Source organism: Cynoglossus semilaevis, chromosome 10 (genome assembly GCF_000523025.1).
Source record: "Cynoglossus semilaevis isolate Cse_v1.0 chromosome 10, Cse_v1.0, whole genome shotgun sequence".
NCBI classification, from domain to species: Eukaryota; Metazoa; Chordata; class Actinopteri; order Pleuronectiformes; family Cynoglossidae; genus Cynoglossus; species Cynoglossus semilaevis.
Window position 1 is genome coordinate 1108498 of NC_024316.1, and position 21598 is coordinate 1130095.

The following is a 21598-nucleotide window of genomic DNA, read 5'->3' on the forward strand; positions in this document are numbered from 1 at the left end:
ATCACCCAACACTGCCATACAGTGGTCAGCCTTTGCAACTGCAGAATAATTGTGTCAACATTCAAAAAGAAAATTTGGTGTATAAAAACAGAACCAAATCAGTTCTTATTTTTATGTCTAAAAACACATAAAAACAGTAACATTTTTTTAACTCGGTATATCATGGATCCTGCATCAAAGGGTTACATTTATTGGGAAAAACAACTCTAACAGTGTATTTTAAGCCAAACAGAAAACCTCATTTATTGTCTTCACTGGACAGGATAGTTCACTTCTTACCTGGCAGTAAAGAGTTTTAAAATAGCGTGACGAGCCCAGTAGGACATTTTTATGCGCTTTGAAGATCTTCCCATCCACAACGACACAGGCATCGCAGAGGATGCCATGTTGCCTTTGTTCATTGAGCTCTCTCAGGAGCTGACGATAGTGAGAGGAGATCTCCATGTCCTCCTTCCTGTTGTTCATTTGTGTTGCTGAACCAAGCGTCTCTTTCGAACATTTGCTGGAAAAAAACAAAGATGACACAATGTTTACATTCAAATGTTCCAAACTTAAACCTAATCGTCTTTTGTTTTAATTCATCCGTTGGTATAAATAATCGTACGCATTCATCAAATGTATCTATTACCATTGCACCTTTTTTTTTTAGATTAGAATTACATTTTGTAGTGGTAACAGTAGAACATCTCAACCTTAAACATCTATTGGAGATTTTTTTTTCTCTTTTGTTGTCCTGTCCAAAGGAATATATTGAATATGGAAAATATGAAAAAAATATATTTTTTCTTTCCTACCGTTGCATCAAGGATAGACAATATATGTATATCTAAACCAATTTATATTTGTTTTTTTTTTAACTTCTTTTAGAGATACATTAGTTCACAATTTCAGACCACGGTATTTATTCTGAACTTCATCTATTATTATCCCCTCTGAATTACAGATATTTCACTCAATCACTTAATCGATCATAATATCATAAGTAAAAGAAGTAAATATTAAAATAAAAAATCTTGTCACTTCTCAGTCATCATAACAATCTCAAAGGCAGTTTTACAAGTAGCCAACTGGACTCACCTCAAGTAAATTAAAGACGTTTTCACCTCTCATCCAAGAGGCTTCATCAGTTCTACTGTCCTGGTATTTATCTATCCACCCAAAAAAGGGGGTTGGGGGGGTCAAAAAAAGTGTCAAAGTGCTCGAAACAATATGTTTTTAAGTGGTCATGTGAGTCGTTGGCCCAACGGTGGATCGTTCCCCCTCCCGTCCTCTGGGTGAAGGTCGTTGGCGTTACCTGAATGGAGGTGCGAATTACGTCTGTACTTCCTGGGGAGAGAACTTAGGACGGCATTGTAGGTTGGTGACAATTGGTCTCTGAGGCGTCCTCCTCTATTCCAAGACGGTCTTTTGACATGGATGGCTTCCTTTACCCCTCTCTCAAACCATCTGTCCTTTCTGGCTAGAATGTGCACCTTTTGATCATCAAAGGAGTGGCCCTTCTCCTTAAGGTGGAGGTGGACTGATGAGTCCAGGCCTGATGTTGTGGCCCTCCTGTGTTGAGCCATACGTTTGGGTAATGGCTGGTTTGTTTCCCCAATGTACAGGTCAGAGCATTACCATTATGACCCACACACAAGGTCATATTGTTTCGAGCCCTTGGCCACTTTTTTCGATGGATAAAGACCTGGGAACTTCTCCACCAGGACAGTAGAACTGATGAAGCCTCTTGGATGAGAGGAGAAACGTCTTCAATTTACTTGAGGTGAGTCCGGTTGCCTACTTTTAAAACTGCCTTTGAGACTCTACAAAATACTTAACTCTGTTACCAGACCGTACTTGACTCAACACGCCACCCAACTGTTACTACAGGCTTGGATTACTGCAATGCCCTCTTATCGGGTCTACCGGTCTCCCCAACAAAACGTCCAAGTTGCAGCGTCACGTCTTGTCTTTCACCAACCGTAAAGGGCACATGTAACACCTGCGCTCACTGACCCAAGTCACTGACTATGGCAGGGAGCACTCCTGCATATCTACACTCATTGATAAAAGACTTGGCCCCCCCAAGTCATTGATAAAGACTGATAAAGACCCCCTCCTCACACAAGGCGATTTCAGTCATTCTCCATCCTGGTTCCCACTGGTCCCCAGCAGGGTCCTACTCTCTCTCTCTTCTTTCAAGAAGCGCTTAAAAACATTTCTCCTCAAAGAACATCTCCTATCCTAACAAACCCACTAACATCTAACATGCACCTCTTCCACACCAATGACAGAGACATTGCCTCTGGGCCAAAGCGCCACTTCATAAGCCTAACTATTCACAATTATTGCAGTTCGCAAGAGGTTTCTGGTTCTTCAGTCCTTTGTAACTGTTGGTTTAGCTTGGCACCTTTAGTTTCCTCCAGTTTCTTTCTATTTTCTTATCGGTACCCTCAGCACTTTTTACTTATTATTCTTCGTCTGTCAACAGTCTGTTCTTCTGCCCGGCGGGTCAGCCTAAGTGGATGAAGAGATTGACTCCAAGAGAAACAGCACTGTCATATGGAATGGTACTAGAGAGGATTAAGACTTAGCGAAACGTTGCATGTAGCCCTATCAGCTTGGCACTCGCTGCCCACTCGGACACTTCTAAGTGCAAGACATTCCTCCCCACCATTTTTACACTGAGGGGACCTTCCTTCCTCCCGCTTCCTATGTATAGATGACTGTCCATCTAATAGATACCAGTGCAGTAAACACTGGGGTTTCAAGGTTTCCTGTAACCTCTTTTTTCCCACCTTAAGTCGCACAGGTGTTAAGCTAAGAGGGATTTCGTGAAAAGCTAGTTATAGCATCAACGGACCAGTATTATCCAAGTGTTAAAGGCACGGGTTTTTGACACTACTCTTGTTGATTACCTTCTTCCAACACTGTAAGACTGCACTTTGTCAATTGTTAAGTGATACCGACCTCTCTACGACCCATCGACTGAATTAATTAATTCAATATATACGTATATATTAGGGGTGCAACAATACATGTATCTGCATATATATATTAGGGGTGCAACAATGCATGTATCTGTAATAAACCATTCAATACGGTGGTCTCAGTTTCGGCACACACTATGAATGGAACAATACACATCTTTCATTAACTTTACATTAAACAAGGCATTTAGTAGAACTGAACGCAGATTAAATGGAGAATATACTCTGGCATCTCTAAGGCCATACAAGGCATTTAGTAGAACTGAACGCAGCTGCTCTTTTTTTAAATGTACCATTTCAGTAGAACACATTCTGGCTTCAATTATTATATTGGAGTCAACAAATTCAACAACAGTCCACACTAGGGCATTGGCAGAAAAAGGGATTTGTCGATGTGAATGGCCCAAGTCAACACCCTCTGGAGGAGTCGAAAAGTCCCGTTTTTCTCCTGCGTGTGTGGTAACGCATTTTCTCTCTCTAAGGGTGAATTTGGCTTTCCGCAATAAATCCTAATAAATTACAAATGCAGCCTTTTTCTTTGCAGTATTTTCTTCTTTTTTTTAAAATCACTGTTAACCCTGCACTTTCTGCCTTATATTAAGGTATCGTTTCTACTGGAGTGGAAGCTCCGTCGTGGCTTTAGATAATATTATTATTATTATATTATTTATTTACTGTTACTTAACTAGGATTTCACAGCATGTGTGTATATTACAACAAAGGATCAGCACAGTAACAACTATGTGATTTACAAAAAGCAAGGTTTCGACAATGATAAATGCCTCGTCGTAATCCTCAATTTGGTTTTGAATTGTTCTCATTTCACATCAGCACAGAAAAAAAAAAACAGGAACATTTCGAGCACATAAACAGAAAATGTACCAATGTTGGAAAAGGCTACAGGATCAAATTAAATGCACAGAGCAAGTACGTGCAGCCAAATGAAAGAACAATGAGTTAGCAGCGCTCCAACTTTAATTTGTATAGACTTTGCAGTAAATGTTTGTGTGTCTTAGGGATGTTTTGATTACACCATATCACAATTAATTCGACATTAAGCACTTCCTGAATATCGCCAGAAAATATTACTAATAATAAAATATTATTAATATTATTATCACCTAACGATTGATAAAAATTAAACAAATTATTAAAAAAAGATTTAAATAACCTTAAACATCTGGTATGGATCACAATTGATGATGATGAATGATTTTGTTTTATTTTAAGAAATTCCCTATGGAATTAATGATTGGTCCTACACAACTAGTTTTGTAAATATACAAATATGGGGTCATAAAATCAGTAATGTTATTATATTTTGACAGTCAACATAAGTCATTACAGCCCAAACAATGCTTAACTGGGTGTTATACATGTATTTACAAGGAGTGTTGTGAAATAATAATAGTCTTTAATAATCGTGATAATCGCAAAATCCATAATCGTCCCTAGTGCGTATTTACAATTTTCATAACAGGAAAACGGCCAAAAGTGTAGAAAAGTTCACATTTGCATTTCTTATTTTATATGAGTGACCTATCATGGGAGGCAATAAATATGTCACAGCGACAACTGTCAATTTATAAAAAAATAAATAAATTCAAAGGGTCACGGAATGCCAAGCTGTTTTTTTAATAGAGAAAAAAAAAATATTTACACATTACCACCAAACCACCTCCCTGAGGAAGTAACACTATGTATAAATATAAGCTGATGTCAGGGGAAGGGATTCAAATGAGAAACAGAAATAGGAGAGAGAAAATGAGAAAGGGAGTATAATAGAGAGGTAAAAATGAGAATTAGAGTAGGGGAGGCCACAGGAGGCACCTGGCCCACTTACAGGGGGAGGGTTGGAGGTGGAATCGTGGGTGGAAGATTAGGGAGTGGAAGGGAACTGAGTAAGAGGAAAAGAGGAGGAGGGGTAGAGAGATGCAGTGGGGCCAAGGCAGAGGCAGCGGAAAGGAAAGAAAATGGGCAGAGATAAAAAATAAAAAATATACATAATACAAAAACGCAAGATCATGTTTGTGACCACTGTGTACATGCGGGTGTGAGAAAATTACACAAGCCTGTGTAATTTGTGACATCAGTGGTAACCTGGAGACTCCATCGCTGCTGCTGCTGCTGCTGCTGCTAAAGACACCAACTTTCAGCTCCAGCCTTGTTTACACGGCTGCAATACGCTACAATACGACTACAGTTGCCCGTTGGATACATGCCAGGCCTGTATGTGGTGCTGTGTCACATAGTAATACTCGAAAGAATTTGCAGCAGAAATACCGCAAACTGGAAAATAAACTACAGAGCATGCGCATAAGATCTGGCAAACTGTAAACAAACTCCAAAAAAAAAAAAAAAAAAAAAACACGAAAAGGCAGAGACTAACAGCACACCAAATAGCCAAATTAGCTACTCCGGTACGGTCATCTTTAGTATTAGGCGGTGTTGAGCAGGTTAACTGGAGTAAGGCTAACAGAGTTAACAGAGTTGAAAGGTGACAGAGCGGCCAGGCTGGTCGTCTTGTCTCACTCTGCTCCATTCATACGAGAGACACGAGAACAAGAGTTTTCAAACTTCTCTCCTCTGGGACCCATATACAGAGAGAACACAGTTCTCCATTCCAACACCCAGTCTTCGGCTAAACTCGAGGCGCTACAGCTGCGAGATCTGTAGTCGTAAACATGGCCTTGAGGTCACGTCCCAGCAAACTCAACTCTCATATAACAAACACCACAGACAGACTCCAGTACAGCTAGCTACTTTGCTATAACAGCTCCCTTTTCGGGTGTTCAGACACTTCATCTATCCACAGTACAATTACAGTAAAAAAAGAAACATTAGCAGATTTAGCATGAAGGTGCATTCGTCGGTGTTTTAGCAAACTGCTCATATCGTAAGAAAACAAATCGTACAGTTAGTCTTGCACCGGTGATCACGCCACCGCGCAACTAGCTGTGGTGAAAAGCCGTCACAAAATACAATGGATCCTCAACTTACGTAGGGATTACGTTCCTACAGCGTGGCGTAGCTTGATCTTTGCTGTAAGTCAGAACTCACATATTGCTAACGTTACGAACGTGACACAGTGGTAACATTATAATGTAGGACATAAAAACATCGGGACAGTGTGGATTGTGCTTGAGAGCCATAATGAAAGGGCAAAAAAACAACAACACGAACAAAAGAAAGAAAGCAAATTTATGGCGTACAGCAGACGAATGTAAACAAAGACATCATCAGCGTATAGCGCCACGTGACAACATACTCGTTCAGGAAGTTTGCCGACTAGTTTTCGTATGGAAATTTGTTTTCAAGAAGTACATCGGATTGACGGAAGAAGACTTTCTTAATACATTTACTGGAGACGGCAACGTAACCACAAAAGATAGTTGGTTTAGGACATCGTCAACCGAGGACCTCGGTTGACAAATAAACAAGAGCACACACACAAAAAAAGATTTTGGTGGTGATTTGTGCAATTAAAAACTGCCTTTTGTAAACTGCACTCATAAGAAACAAGACCCAAAAAACATGAAGCATGATTCAGACTAAAGAGACCATGTTTCTTTCTTTTGCTTTTTTATCAGTATTTTATCAGTATATCAGTATCGTTTAATGCACTTGCAGATTTGTTTTGCACCGTTCTCATAAGTTGGACTCTAGATATTGCACTGTATATTACATTTGCTAGGGTCATGAGTCTCTATTGACTTTGTTAACCCCGTTCGGTTGATATGTCGTATTGATCCATTTCTCAATTTTTTTTAAATAAGACACTGCACAGATATTCAAGTTCAGCAGCTTTTTTTTTTTTTTTTTTTCATTTTAAGAGCAGTAATCCTTCAGAGTCTAGGTTGCAGCACAGTTAAACACATTCTCATACTGCACTTACAGTAATGGTGCTGTTGCAAGGTGTTGTAAAGTTTCCTTTTCTTCTGTTAACACCATGTTTCCGTTGCGCTGCCTCGCAGAGAGGGAGAACCACCGTATTGTGTATCAATATAAACTATATAGTCTGTTCCTATATCACGTAAAAAAAATCAATATATCTTAAAAACCCAAAATAAGCCAAGAAAAATACAACTTTGCTTTAATGACATTATGCTAGTTTACGGTGTGTCCTTGTCTCATCTGTTTGTTTTTTTATCAAGTTATAACCAAACTGAATACAACTAATGTTAGTTCTAGTTTGCCAAAATATCAACATGTCATCACTTCAATATACGGGCCACAAATATTTAACCAATAAACACCGGTCATTCTGAACATATACTGCCACAAAAGGCAAATGCAGTTTTTCAGGCCTCCGCATTATGGCGCTTAGCATGAATGAACTACACCATGTGTGGTAGTTTCTTAGAGTCCGCACGGAGGAGGAGGAGAGGGGAGGGGTTTACAGACACACAAAAAGAATCCAGGAGGGAGGGTGACGAGCACAGAGACTAAACCCTGCAGGAGTGGTAGAAAAGTTAATGAGAGCAGGAAACGCAGCACTATGTAGATTCTGCTTTTTTTATCTCTTTTTTTTTGTTTTAGGATTCTTATGATTTCACTTCTTTTTTTTTTTTTACTTTTTTAGGACTCCGTTCCATGTTGAGATTAAGCCATATAAATGAGAAACATTTCTGGGGTTGTTTATTATTGGTGATAAATTAGGATCCAATAATTTGGGATCCAAAATAGCTAGATTTTTTTTAGTTAGCCAAACTAAAACGATCTCTCTCTTAAAAGAGATATTGCGATGTATCCAATATATGGACTTTATCGCAGAATTTCTGTATTGTTTTTTTTTTCATAGGCAAAATATATTCTGATACTATCATAGGCAACTGGCACTACAATACTATCATAATAGACTATCACACATCTCTAGTCTGTATGTGAATGTATTAGCTTTTGTATTGCATATGTGCACATTCTTACACTGATGTTTTAATACTAATTAAAGTCACATTTCCAAAGAGAGGGAATTTGGCATCTGTAGTTTAAATATTCAGCAAAGTATAGTTGCTAGCAAGACAGGCTGAATACTCCTACTTGTATTCCAAGAAATGGAATAGCAATAAATGCAATGATACTAATAATTGACGTAATAATTTGTTTCAATGTTTCGGTTTTCAGCCTTGGTTTTTGCTTTTTGGTTTCGGACAAGAAATTCTATTTCGGTGCATCACTTCTTCTGTTAACTCAGGCGAAAGACAGTGGCTGTTATTATACAGAATTCAATGTCAAGAAACACTACCAGTCAAGACATGCTAACCCATAGGGCAAGCTCACTGAAGCTAGCAGCAGTGGTTTTTTTTTACAAGAGCCCATAAGTTAAATGCCACAAACGAGGTGTCGTTTGTTTTGTGTTGGTCAAAATCGGTCATAAATGTATATGAACACGTTATGAAATCAGAGTTATAACACAAAGAAAGGTCGACACACACACGTGTTCATCCACCTATAACGTCAAAAGTGTCGCTCAGGTGAAACTATTAGTCCATAGCTGTGGTTTCACTCCCCCATTCACACCTCCAACTTGGTGACTTTACAATCCGCCATCCTTTAAATAAGGTCTCTTTCACCATACCTCCACCCCCCCCCCAGAACTAAAGAAGTAACGTCTTCAAAAAAAACCCTACTTGGTCCAGTTGCTTTCGACGTAACTATTTTTTTTGGATTAAATGACCTGGATGACTGAGAACCTACACAGACACACATGTTGACTTCAACCTCTTTGAATAAAAGTTTGGACCCCTCTGTGTTAATGGGAAGAAAATGGCTGTAAACCTCTCTGCTTTCACTGTGGGTTAGGTTGACCTTGCACCCACACACTACATGTCACGCTAGTTTGCATAAAACTGCTATTCGCTCCTTTGAATAGTAAATGAAACACTAACCATTTGTATTATAATTATAATTTATAAGTAGTCTAAGGGAATGGCCGAAAGAAGAAGCTAAATTGGTACCAACATTGGTACTCTGTCTTGGTGAGTACAAAACTGAAAATTCTGTTAAAAAAAGCCCTATTTTCAGAAAAGAGCACCAACTGTCAAAAAAATGCAATAAAACATTCACCTTGCTATTTCGTGTATGCGTTCAACTTTGGCGTGTTAATTATTTTATAATAAAAATAATTAGTATTTATTGTTATTTGTTGTTCGACTTTTCTTGTGAAGCAATAATTACGATAATTGTTACGGTATATCATTAACAGTAGATGACGACGGTAATGATAACACTTGTGATATCAGCAATCGAGAAACCCGACTGTCACTTTCTACGGCAAGTCGGTGTCCTTAGACTCCGAGTCCTACCTGGCATGTTCCGCTGTTTCACTTCTACTGGTATTTTTTTCAAAATTTCTTTCAAAATTTAATAACAAAATATGCCATAGAAAAGCAGAAATGCCTCAGACTCGAGGCTTTCACGTCGTCACTGTAAGTGCCGAGGAGTTGCATTGTTTCCCCATCCTTTACCTTACTATGAGCGGGAGACGCGAGGAACTAATTTAGCACCTGTGTGTCCTGTATTTAGGTACATGTATATAAAGCCCGCTGTATTTTAGGAGCAGTATCTGAAGTCACAGGAACGTACCTGTTACCCAGAGGGTTATGGGCGAGACGAGTTGTCAGTCCCTTTGACTCCAGATATAATGGAATAGCCTTCAAAGAAAGGGGGGAGAAGAAAATAAAGGGCGTCTGCGGTGTCCTTTCCCTCGTCTACGGACTGTCTTTAAGTCTCCATTCGCGGTCTTCCTCCACTCCCAGCTCTTCTTACGACAAGCGTCTCTCTCTCTCTCTCTGACTCTCACTCACTCTCCCTCTCTCTCTCCCTCCCTCCCTCTTTTTCTCTCTGCATTATCAGGAAACGAGAGAACACAAATCATCATTCAATTCATTTTCGTCATAAAGACGTTGAGGAGAAAAATATATCTAATCGACTTATCATCTACAACAATAATAACAACAATAATAATATTAACACAACAACAATAATAATAATAAAAGCAATCATATTGATGACGGTGATGATAATGGTAACAAAAAAGGTCCGGAGACAGGTGCGAAAGAGTAAATATAAATATAAAATATATAATCTCTCTTCAATAATAACGACTGGGTTTTGTGTGTATTACCCCCTCTGGCGGCCACAGCTGTGATAAAATAGTCAAGGAAATAATGGAAGGTCTACAGAAGAGCAGTTAAACGCTTCATAGAACTTCCTGATGTATTCGCATGAAGACCGCTTTTTAAAGTACTGGATACCCTCATTAAAAAGGAACATAATTCCTGTTGAGAAATGATATTATAATACATTAGATAAAGGTGAGAGTGTGTTTGGTGTGTTTTTAAATAGATAGATAAACTACAGAAATGTTACTTTACAAAACAATTGTTTTCATTAAGGCTGCATCCACAAACAGTTATTACTATTGTAAACCTACTATTGTAAAAAAGCCCCGTACAGAGCCATGCTCTGCAAACCGTGGCCATTTTTTAATGTAAATCTTATATTATTATATATTATCCATGTGCTATAATATTGTGCATACATCGCTAATACGACAAACCAAATCAAATATCTCTATCCTATTCATTTCTGTCCCCTGTGATCATTATATGCCTGCTTTACAATATGTCTGCCAATGAAAAAAAAATTTTTTTTTACTGTATGTTCATATGCACCTCTTTTAGTATAACTTGTATGTTACAACACTGGTCAGAATATCCACTGATACCAGGCCGGTAGCTAACCTGCAATGTCAAACATCACTCACAGTAAATTCTTCTTGCTTCACCGTATTTTCGCTGTAAAAAAATATATACGAAAATAGAGCACTCACCTGAGAGGGGATTTGTCTCTGTACAGTGATATCCTGCAGCGGTGCCCTTGGGATGTGACGGTTATAGATTTCCCTGGTACGATCATTGTCAGAGAATTTATCACGAAATTAAGATTACAATGATTATTATACGTTAATTGCTTTGACGTTACAGTACACTAGATGTAAACGCTCCTCGTAGGACTAAAAGTCAACATGACAAAGATGCATAGCAACGAAGTCAAATAACCAAAAACAGGACAGGAAATGACAACAATCCCGTTGTAATTAAACACTAAACAGTTCAGCAAACCTTAAAAAAAAAGAAGCTACACACTCACATAACCTCACACATATAAAGAGAATTTCTCCAAAATTCTTTTCACACCAACTCTCTAGATGACCCCCTATTGGTCCAAAACACCTCTACCCCCATGGGAACAATGGGAAGACTCCCAATCCACATCCTTACAGGGAACCCCGGATCCATCCATAACCCCCGGTTGTTTGCTAGTCCTCGAGGCTCCGTCCACTCCTTTTGTGATAACACCTTGCTCAGTGACAATAGGTTCATAAACATGTCGAATCATGGAGCAGCAGCGCCACATAGTGGTGACTGCAGGCACAACCATGATACAATAACAATAATATGATTGGCCACAAGAGGCCTTACCTCTGTCTTCTATTGGCCTACAAGATTTAAAACCGCTTATCCGTTACCGGGTCGCGGGGGCAGCGGTCGCCACCCAAATCATAGAGAGAGTCCACTGGAAGGTACCAACCGCCCTAACCGGGATTCAAACTTGCCCAGGAGGTGAACCCTGGGGTTCCACACCAATGACAGAGACATCGCCTCTGGGCCAAAGCGCCACTAGTTTTAGTTCTTGGATTTGCGTATTAACAACTGTTGTACGACATTTCCGTGATTACTTCCTCAGTCGTTTTATTTTCCTCGATGGACCTGTTTGTTTTGGGGTTCTGTTATCGAACGAATCGACCATCTACCGGCTGGGTCATTCCTAGCCTGAGACTACCTACGAGATGATTTCTTCAATTTTGGTGCTGTGACTACGGGGAGAAGAAATCCTCCAATTGGTGTCGTGCTCACGACGAACGACGAAGAAGTTCAACTGGTGCCGTGAACCGGATTGATTATACCAATAACCTTTCAACTTGGTGCCGTGACCCGGATCGAAATATAGCAAGAATCTTTCAAGCATCTCCAGATTGAAAGTAATGTGTAGATAAATACATCCCCCAAAAGAATAGCTATAACAAGATCAAGCGCACAAAACATACCAACCCATTGTCTCTCCGTCAAGGTAAATACGTCTCTACGGTTGAGGCGAATGAAGTATTACATATTAATGTCACATTTGTATTGACTGCAAGCCATATCTCTCTCCCCTCCGCAGCTCCCGAACCCAATCAACTTCTCACCCAAACCCACTCACACACACACACACATTCTCAAATCTGTCGCCTCATTCCTTCTCTCTTCATCCCGTACTCCCCGTACTTCACTGTTTCTCTCGTTCTCTCGTTACACATACACATTAACACATCGCACTCTCCCTTTTCTTCAGCCTTCTCACAGTCCAGATGGCTTCGCTGCCCCCACACTCACTCCCCCACACACCTGCTCTGATCACTCCACCCTGTTCTGCCTCTTCCCTCCAGGAACAGAACCCCTTTAAAGAAACACACGTCAGCGGCACGTCTTTGCCACTCCCATTATCATTCAAATATATACATAGCTACAGCCAGGCTAACACCACAGTCAGAGAAAAAAAATACACACAACCTCCATTTGGGTACCAGACCTGACGCTGTATCAGAAATGAGCGCTGCTCAATTCCTGCAATTTGTTTGTGGTTTTGTAATGGGGTTTTTTTTTTTTACACAGTGACTTTTACAGGACACTCGTCACCTCGCTTTTGTGTAAATCATCTTCGGTCCTACAACCAAAACCTCACTTTTGTGCAAATCATCTTCGGTCCTACAACCAAAACACATATATTCATGTGTTGGCTGTCCTTTCTTACCAACTACAATTGCCAGTGTAGCCTACACTCAGCAATCGCTGCCCATGTTACTGAAACAACATAGTAGCCAGTACATCACAGTAGTTGTGCAAACAGAATGTTATATGGAACGGACTCGCATAACAACGCTACAATGACCTGTGACAATAACAGATTTCTGGTGGAAGATATGCCGTCCCACAAAACATAAGCAATGATAACAATAATACGCATTGTTTCGATCATTAACGAGACGGAAAACACTTTCTCACAGAGTTTTTATCTGAAACACTTGCAGCAGACGTGAAGGAATTGAAAGGAAGCCGGTCGGCGACCAGCTCTGTTTATTTTCCGAATCATTCACCAGTACAAAATTATCCACAGGTTTCCAAGGCAAAGACGCAAGTCTGTAGACTTAAAGCATTACAACCATACTTTGTCGCTCGGTGTAGAGGTACCACTCCGACACTTTCAGTTAAAACTCTCCGCAGTAAAAGAATAAATAACGAACGATACTGAATAAAGGTGCGAGGTTATCAGTCCAGGTGCCTTAATGAAGCAGGGAGTGATTTGCACATGAGGAAGAAGGCGAGGAAATGTGTATGCAGAAGGGTTTTTGAGCAGTGGATTCTGATGCTTAGCGTCGCGATGGAGGCGAGACTTCCTGTCGCGAATGGCTTTGGGTCCCAAGGCTGCGATACGACTACGGATCCCGGAGCAATAACGCATTTGGAACATGGCGGGGAGGGACTTCGTGCTCTCCGGTTGCAGTTCCAAAGTGGAAAAGTTGGAGAACTTCACAAACAATCTGGTAAGCCCCGCTTCTCTGTAACCTTTTCCCACAGTCGCAATGGCGAATGCCAGGCTACTTCTGACCGTGCTAGAGAGGCTAATTGGGCTACTTGATGCGCTACAGCTAATAACGTCTGAACTTATTCTGGTGTTATGTATGTTCGAGCGGGGGGGGGGACACAGCGCCACATACAGGCCTGAAATATGTACTACAGGGACCAGCGTTGTATTCAGTGGCGCTGCACTTTGCATTGGCAAGCGCCAACGATAACAACCATTGAATCTCACACTGCATGATAAACTATAAAATGAAAGGCAAAAAGAATTACATTAGCATTACGAAGTATGCCATCAGAAGCCCATTTGAAGGATCGTTGTGTTTTAACAGCAATGTGCAGTTTTTACATTCTATATTCAAAGTACACACAAGCACTACGGAAGCGACGGTGCGGTTTATCGGCGTATCGTTGTATCTGGAATTTGATTTTCATTCATTGTTCTCTGTTGTAAACTAGAACTAAATGTAAAGCTTACTGTCGGTAATTAAACAGGACCGTGTGTTATCGTTGAATTTTTTTTTAAAAATGATTGAAAAAATTTGGACTTTATAAATTATTTGACATAAATATAAATACATTAGACTTACAGATGTCCCTTTTCACAACAGTATTTACAACAGATAAAATAATTAAGTCATGATTTTTTTTTTTTTTTTTTTTCCCCCAGACTAGTCTAAACAACATCTAGGGCCAGTGTGTCCTTCGGAAGGTGCTGTCGTGATAGCCTACTCAGTAACTGGGCTCATCCATCTCTTCGTCACTCCAGTCAGGGGGAGCATCTGTTCCAAAGTAGCGATCTCCAAAGTTTCCTAAACATTTTGAAATTGGAAAATTATCTGTGAGTACTAGAACAATAGATACCACTGATTAGGTGATGTGCAGTGATGTGATTGGATCACATGCAACATTTAGTTTTTGGACTAAAAATGTAACGTAAACTCAGGCAGGGGAATGGTATATGTATTTGTTTTGTAAGCATTGATTATATATATATATATATTTATATATATATATATATTTATATATATATATATTTATATATATATAAATAGGGACGTACTGACGCGTTGTGATTTGGTTAAAATTCGATAGAAATGTGACAATTTGCATCGGTTGAAATAAAAAAAACAAATCACGCAGAAAAAGTCACTGGTCGTACCATGAGACTTGAAACTCGGGTGAATATTTTTTTAATTGTTTTGTTGTTTAATATATTGTCAGTTAGCGAGGTAAATAAGGCCCGATCAGTTTTACTTCTAATCGGTGAGGCGCAGTCTTAAGGTGAAAAACTGTGTATTTTTTGTATTCTGTTATTCAGTTCATGAGGTACTGTACACTGTTTTGCACAGTTCTTACAAATAAAAAAAAAATCATTACATTTGGTCATAATTTGTCTGAAGCTCATTTTGCTTAAAAATAGATGGCGATAAAATTGTATCATGAACGAAAAAAAACGTGAATCTTATCGTGAGTGGAGTGTCGTTACATCCCTATCTATAACATCCATCGAAACTCACCTATTCCAGGAACGATATGAAAGAGATCATTGACTGTCTTGTCAACGGCAGTTGTGATGATTTTCACCTGCGGGAAAGCATAGGCCACTGAATGAACCCCCATTTCTGCCATGAGAAGAGACACTAGCATGATCTTTTCTTCCTGGACATCATGGTCCTGTAAAAAAAAAACACAATGCTGTATTAAGCAAAAAGAAATCTTTGCTCCCTCGTGGGTACGGGATTTGTTGTTAAAACCGCCCCCCCGAAACAAACAAAAATATGCAGTCCTACCAGCAGAACTCGTACAGCCATCATAGCAGCAGCTCCTGTTGACACAGTACAATCCATCAGAATCACATGATCCTTGCTTATGTCTTTAGGGAGACGCAGGTAATGAAGCTAATGGGATATAAAAGAAAGATTCATGTTAATACCAGAGTCATTCACACATATACTTAAATCTCATAATGCCAGTCTTACACATCTCAAGCTGTGAAATTTCGACTAAAAATCGACCAATCACTGGGATTGTGCAGTGCTTGTTAGCCTCGTCCGCCTATATCGATTATTAAAAAAACCGTAAAGACCAGTAGTCTATTTGCTTTATAAATATTACCGTATTTTTCGGACTAATTTTTTTTCATCCTTTGGCTGGGTTTGCCAATCGACTAGGTTTGTGTACTAGTATCTGCTACTACTGTATCACTGAAAATGTACTTTTGTTATTTTCACACTGACAGCCCCTAGAGGGCACTCTAGGCTTGTGTACCAGTATCTGCTACTCCTGTAAGACACACTTTTTTTTTTCATCCTTTGGCTGGTGCGACTTACACTCCGGAGCAACTTATAGTCCGTAAAATACGGTAAGTCGGTTTTAAACTCATTGTTTTTCCACTAAAACTAATTACATGCCGAAGTCTGTGCAATATCATAGTCCATGCCTCCCAAAAATACATAAATATGTCAACTGGTGATGTCATCACATGAACTGTTGACGCATATTTAAATCACTGTTTCATCTTAATTTAATTAGGTTTATAGAAAAAAATATTTCTGTTACACATTCTAGTTCATTAAGGATTGGTCTCATTGGTACCTCAGGTTCTCCTGTGTCTTGGTTGGTCTGGATGAGAATCTTGCCAATGCGAACGTCTTTGCACACAGCCCTCAAAGCTGGTTCCATGGTCTCCCCAGCACGCAGGATGGACACACCTGTGATCTAGAGAAATAAATGAAATGAACGTCAAGGGCATGGGCTAAGGTTGATCTATAAAGTTATGAAGTGCAAAAACTGTAGAAAACCGAGGGGTTCACTGACCCTCTTCCCAAGGAAAGCCTTGCCTTCATAATCCTCTCCTTGAGGAGTCTGCACTATGTGGACCTGTAATTCATATTGCAGAAAATAAATTAAACACGTGAGCACGTTGATGAACGACTACGTTTAAGAGAACCACAAAGTATTTCACGGAAGTGAGGCTTTGGCATGTATTCTGATTTGACTAAATATTAGGGGTTAAAAAACCCGTGTGGGCTTTTATTGCACTGCAGCTTTTACTCTATAATCATTTGCCAAAATAATGGGCAAAAGTGGCCTAAAAACTGTTATTGTTTTTGTTAACCAAAATTAGGAGAAAAAGGTTCAAGTTGCATATGCTTGAGTTTTTGTTTTTTTTATCTGAATCATATTTCGGTCTCATGTGTTGCCAGGTTGAAAGACATCTGCCCTGAAGTGATTTAAAACCTTAGCCATAAGTACGACAAGACAGCCTGGAGTTTCAGCTTCAGCTTCAGGAATCCTTATATACTATAAATGTTTTGTTTGTGTATGTCTCTATAGCAATTAAAACCATTTTTGCCCATTATTATTAGCACTAATAAATATGTTTTTTTAGAGGGCCGGAACATTTTTTTTTTGTTTTCTGGAAAAAATTAGAGGGCCGGAACGAACACCTCCAGTTACGAGCTCGGTCCTGGAACGGATCATGCTCGTATCTCAAGGTATTACTGCCCAGATGTGACTGGGAATTCAGCAAAGTGCTGCGGAAGAAAAACATACTTATCCCACAGTTTTGCATTAACGGAGTACGCACATATTCTACGCAGTTTTATCATTGAAACTAACAAGCTATCCAGGTGTTTTGTACCTGGGACGGGAGGAAGGAGAGCGCTCGTTCAATCAGCAGACGCATCAATCGTTTGGAGTAGAAGATAAATTCATCACGGCTCGTTTCCTTATTTCTACACACAGACACAACAAAAAAAAAACAGGTTACATAATAACCCCTCAATGTATTGTGATCAGAATGTTTTGAAAATAATTTTTTTTTAAACCTTATAATGGTGTGCATTCCCTTGACCTGGGGTGTGCTCTCCAGAACGCTAAGGGTCTGAGGGAGCGGCTGGGCCTGGTGTGCAGATGCCAGCGCTGCCCTGTAACCGTGATAACACATAATCAAGCCATATGGTGGTGGAAGAAGAAGAAGAGAATGAAAAAAAAAAAAGACATAAATATAGTACATATAAGTAACAGAAAATACACACACCAGCACACTCATAATGAATTGGGGTTTTAAGACTCGTAATGAATTTTCTGGAAACACATTGTGAACATGCGCAGCAGTGTCATCACAGACAAATGCGGGATAGAGATGATGGTCCAGTGACCAAAATCCTGATCCAAACATCCACACCATAAACCAGAGGTGCCCACATCTTTTCTGACTTGGGAGGAATATTCAAATGACCAAGCTAAAGTGATCTACCTAGATTAAAAAATAAATAAAGAAATTATATATATACTGTGTATATATATATATATACATATATACATATACATATATATGCATATATACATATATACATATACATATATATGCATATATACATATATATATATACTGTGTATATATATATATACATATATATACTGTATATATATATACATATATACACATATATACATATATATATACTGTGTATATATATATATACATACACACATATATACATATCTACATATATACATATACATATATATACTGTATATATATATATACATACACACACATATATATATATACTGATCATACTTTTTGATTTAATGCATGCAGCTCTATGGCACAATCTGATTAAATCTTTAAAGTACATGAGAATATACGCCATTGAAGATGTCTGTTTGTTTGGCTATTAAATGCAGAAAATAAATTAAACAATTGTGCCGTGCCACAATGCTTCACTCTGACTGCATTTGATCAATAGAGGTGTAGATTACTATCAACTCGTTCCAAACTGAGCCTGGAAAACCGTGAAATTGTAATTCGAAATTTGAATATTTAAGATCGGATGAGAACTGGTTACATGGTAGTAACGAATTTAATGTTATGAAAACTGAATCAAATGTCAAACGTTTTGTTTGTCAGGCTCTTTTGTAACTGAAACCCTTCATCCCTCGGTCTGACACGGTGCTGTTTTGTTAGTTCTTAATTGTATTTGTTGGTTGTGTGAAGCACAGCACAACACGGACCACGCTGTTAGAAAAGCTCAAACTTTCATTCGTGTTATTACTACAGTGTAAACTTTGTCAACCATTTGCCAGGTGCAAAAAAAAGAGTGGAAAAATCTTCTCACATATCCCAGCGCAGTTTCCTCTACACGGAGATTTTTTTTTTTTTTTTTTGACAAACACATCCACATTCACAACAAAGAGACATGACACAGAAAACAAAACAGATGAAAAAATGAGGAGCAATACGACTTAGAAAGGTATAGAAAGACAATCTCACAGAGTGAGACATAGACAGAAAAGCTGAGGAAATACAAAAAAAAAATTTTAAGCAGACAGATAGACATTCATTTGGAACTAGCCAAAACGTTGTACTTTGTGTGCAGTGTGTCAAGGTGGTGCTTGCAGTAGTCAATACTTTTGAAGATATTTGTTGAATTAGTACGCGATGGAATTTTGGCATTACATTGATGCAAGTGCTTTTACTGTTAAGAACAGAAGAGGATCTGCTTACACTTTACCTCCTCTCCCCCCTCTCCCTGTCTAAACATTCAAAGATTAAACTTAGTGCAATGTAGTTCTTCTCTTACATTATTCTTATTTTTACATAAAGACATTTACAGTATGGTTGATTTATGTGAGTATTTTCAGATACCGAAGCCTGCATGACGGTGGAAAAAATGACTTTGACATCATTTTTTTTCAAAAATAAAACCATTAAAATTAGATGTGCACCGATTGGCTGATTCTGAATTTGGGTCAGTGTAAGTTGCGGATACTGATTTTTTTAACAATTCCAATTGATTTTCCACTGATTCGTGTCACTGGCTAACTTTCAGACTTTTGCGGAATTAGATAAGATCGGTAGAGAAAATCGGTTTCTCATAAAAGAAATGGCCGATTGCCAATATTGAAGATTAAGGAAATCGATACCAATCAATTGATTGGCCAATCTATTGGTGCACCGATCAATTTAAAATTTTAATTTAATTTTTCCATCTTTACATGAAGCCACATGAGTCGACACATGATGTCATGACAAAGGTGTAATCAGCAAGTCATGTGTAGTGGACATTGGTTTGAGGAGCATCTTTCTCTCTCTCTCTCCCCCCTGACATAAGATAGGATTACCAGGGGAAGTAGTCAAACAGAGGAAGAGGAAGGGAAGAGAAGAAGGATAAACAGTATAAAGAACACTCTACCTGACGCTGAGCTCGCGCTGCAAGCCATGGAGGGTAATGGGAATGGGTGTGGGGAACAGGTGAAAAAACAGTCAGTTAGCAGCTAGTGTGTAATTATGTACTGTACGTGCAGGCGCAGAGTGGCGAGGTCAAAAAAACCAAAGTCCACACCCATGGATTTAAAATTGAACGGTTGTACAAACATAATAAGGTAAGGGTTAGGAATTTCTATTAAATGATTGCCACATCAAGTTGTACATTTTTTAAATTAAAAATGAGGAAAAATGTATTGGCTAATTATTGATATTGATTGTGAATCCTCAAAGATGGACAGAATATGCCTCATAAAAGTTTTAAAATGACGCAGATAAAGTTAAAAACATTTCTGTCCCCAAGGGGGCGCATGACAGAAAATAACTGAGAACCACTGCACTAGTGGGAGTAGTACAACTAGCAACTCTCATCCCCTCTATCTTATCTTAGTTTAATAAGTAATAATCAATATCATTGATATATTGCAGATCTTCAATGTTCTCCATAGTAATGTTTAAACTAAGAACATGCATGTGATAATGTGACGTCTCTTACCTCCTCCAATTGACTGTGAACATGCTGCACGATTAAATCAATGGCCACCATGTTACCACCACCTTACAAAATAAAAAAAAAATAACACGAGGAGGTAAAAAATAGTGTTGCGACCATTTGAACAGAATTTAAGATTATAAAAGTTAGGGCTTCAAACTATAATCCATTCATGACCATATGATGTAAGTGACAACTGTCGTCACTTCTAGCACCACAAATGTGACAAATGCAGAGGTGGAAAGTAACAAATTACATTTACTCAACTTGGAACTAAGTAATTTTACTTTTACTTAAGTACATTTTGACTCAAGAATTTTACTTTGCTACATTGGAAAATAATCCATTACTGTGTGAAAAATAAAATGCAGGGAAAAACAATCTGCGTAAACCGAAAGAACATTGCGCGGGCATGCTAACGGATTTCTTTTTACATTTACTGGAGTACATTTTAAGATGGATACTTTTACTTTTACTTGAGTGGAACTTAAGCAAATTAAAGATACTTTTACGTATATTTACATTTTGTAAATACTTTTTCCACCCCTGTCCAAATGTGGCCATTTTAATAGCTGTTGATATTGGCATTTCATGTCAAAGAATGCTTATATTGGGCACTTTACAATTAAATATATATTCAATTCCGACCAATATCGGGCCCATACATGTCTTCAGTATCAGATGGTATCAGCCCAAACCCCAAGTCTAATGTATACCCACCACGTGGCACCACGATGTCAGCCAAGCGCATGGTCGGCTCGATGTACTGCTCAAATGCGGGCTTGACAAACTTGTTGTACTGTTTGATGACCCCTTCGATGTCTCTTCCCCTCTCTGTGATGTCCCTCCTCAAACGACGTACTAATCGAATGTCAGAGTCCGTGTCCACGAAAATCTTCATGTCCAGCAGCTAAGAAGGGAGCACAAATGCATTTGGGTCAATTAACATTTCTATAAATACGACACAATTGTACAAGCTTTAATATACCTTGTTTAAGGCAACACAGTTTAGTAAGAACTGTTTAGGGCTTTTGTCTCTCAACACAAAAGTTATAGCTTTGTGTGTAGACCTTTGTGGTACTCGAGGTTCTCCTACAGTGCAACAATATAAGAGACGTCGGAGGACTTAGAGCAGGCAAACTACAACCCGAGGGTCGGATGCTGCTCCTAATAT

The 21598-nt window shown here is 38.9% G+C and overlaps 1 protein-coding gene and 1 long non-coding RNA gene across 3 annotated transcripts in view; both read right to left on the minus strand.

The window, feature by feature from the left end:
* Positions 1-277: 277 nt before the first annotated feature.
* On the minus strand, positions 278-11485 carry LOC107989123 (uncharacterized). The gene is made up of 2 exons (XR_001760621.2): positions 9555-11485; positions 278-502 (listed from the first exon to the last, which is right to left on the minus strand). It is a non-coding gene; the product is annotated as an uncharacterized LOC107989123 (long non-coding RNA).
* Positions 11486-13118: 1633 nt separating this feature from the next.
* The window catches only part of uckl1b (uridine-cytidine kinase 1-like 1b), a 16645-nt gene continuing 8165 nt past the window's right edge, over positions 13119-21598 (minus strand). Inside the window, exons 6-15 of one of the 2 annotated variants that reach the window (XM_008317936.3) lie at positions 21145-21334; positions 20428-20489; positions 18784-18803; positions 17488-17586; positions 17301-17394; positions 16475-16537; positions 16253-16375; positions 15448-15555; positions 15175-15331; positions 13119-14466 (exon numbers count right to left, since the gene is read on the minus strand). In XM_008317936.3, the coding sequence (XP_008316158.2) occupies positions 14387-14466; positions 15175-15331; positions 15448-15555; positions 16253-16375; positions 16475-16537; positions 17301-17394; positions 17488-17586; positions 18784-18803; positions 20428-20489; positions 21145-21334 (996 nt within the window). In that variant the 3' untranslated portion in view covers positions 13119-14386. Of the gene's footprint in view, positions 14467-15174; positions 15332-15447; positions 15556-16252; positions 16376-16474; positions 16538-17300; positions 17395-17487; positions 17587-18783; positions 18804-19860; positions 19878-20427; positions 20490-21144; positions 21335-21598 lie in introns of both variants that reach the window. The other variant, XM_008317938.3, reaches the window with a different exon arrangement.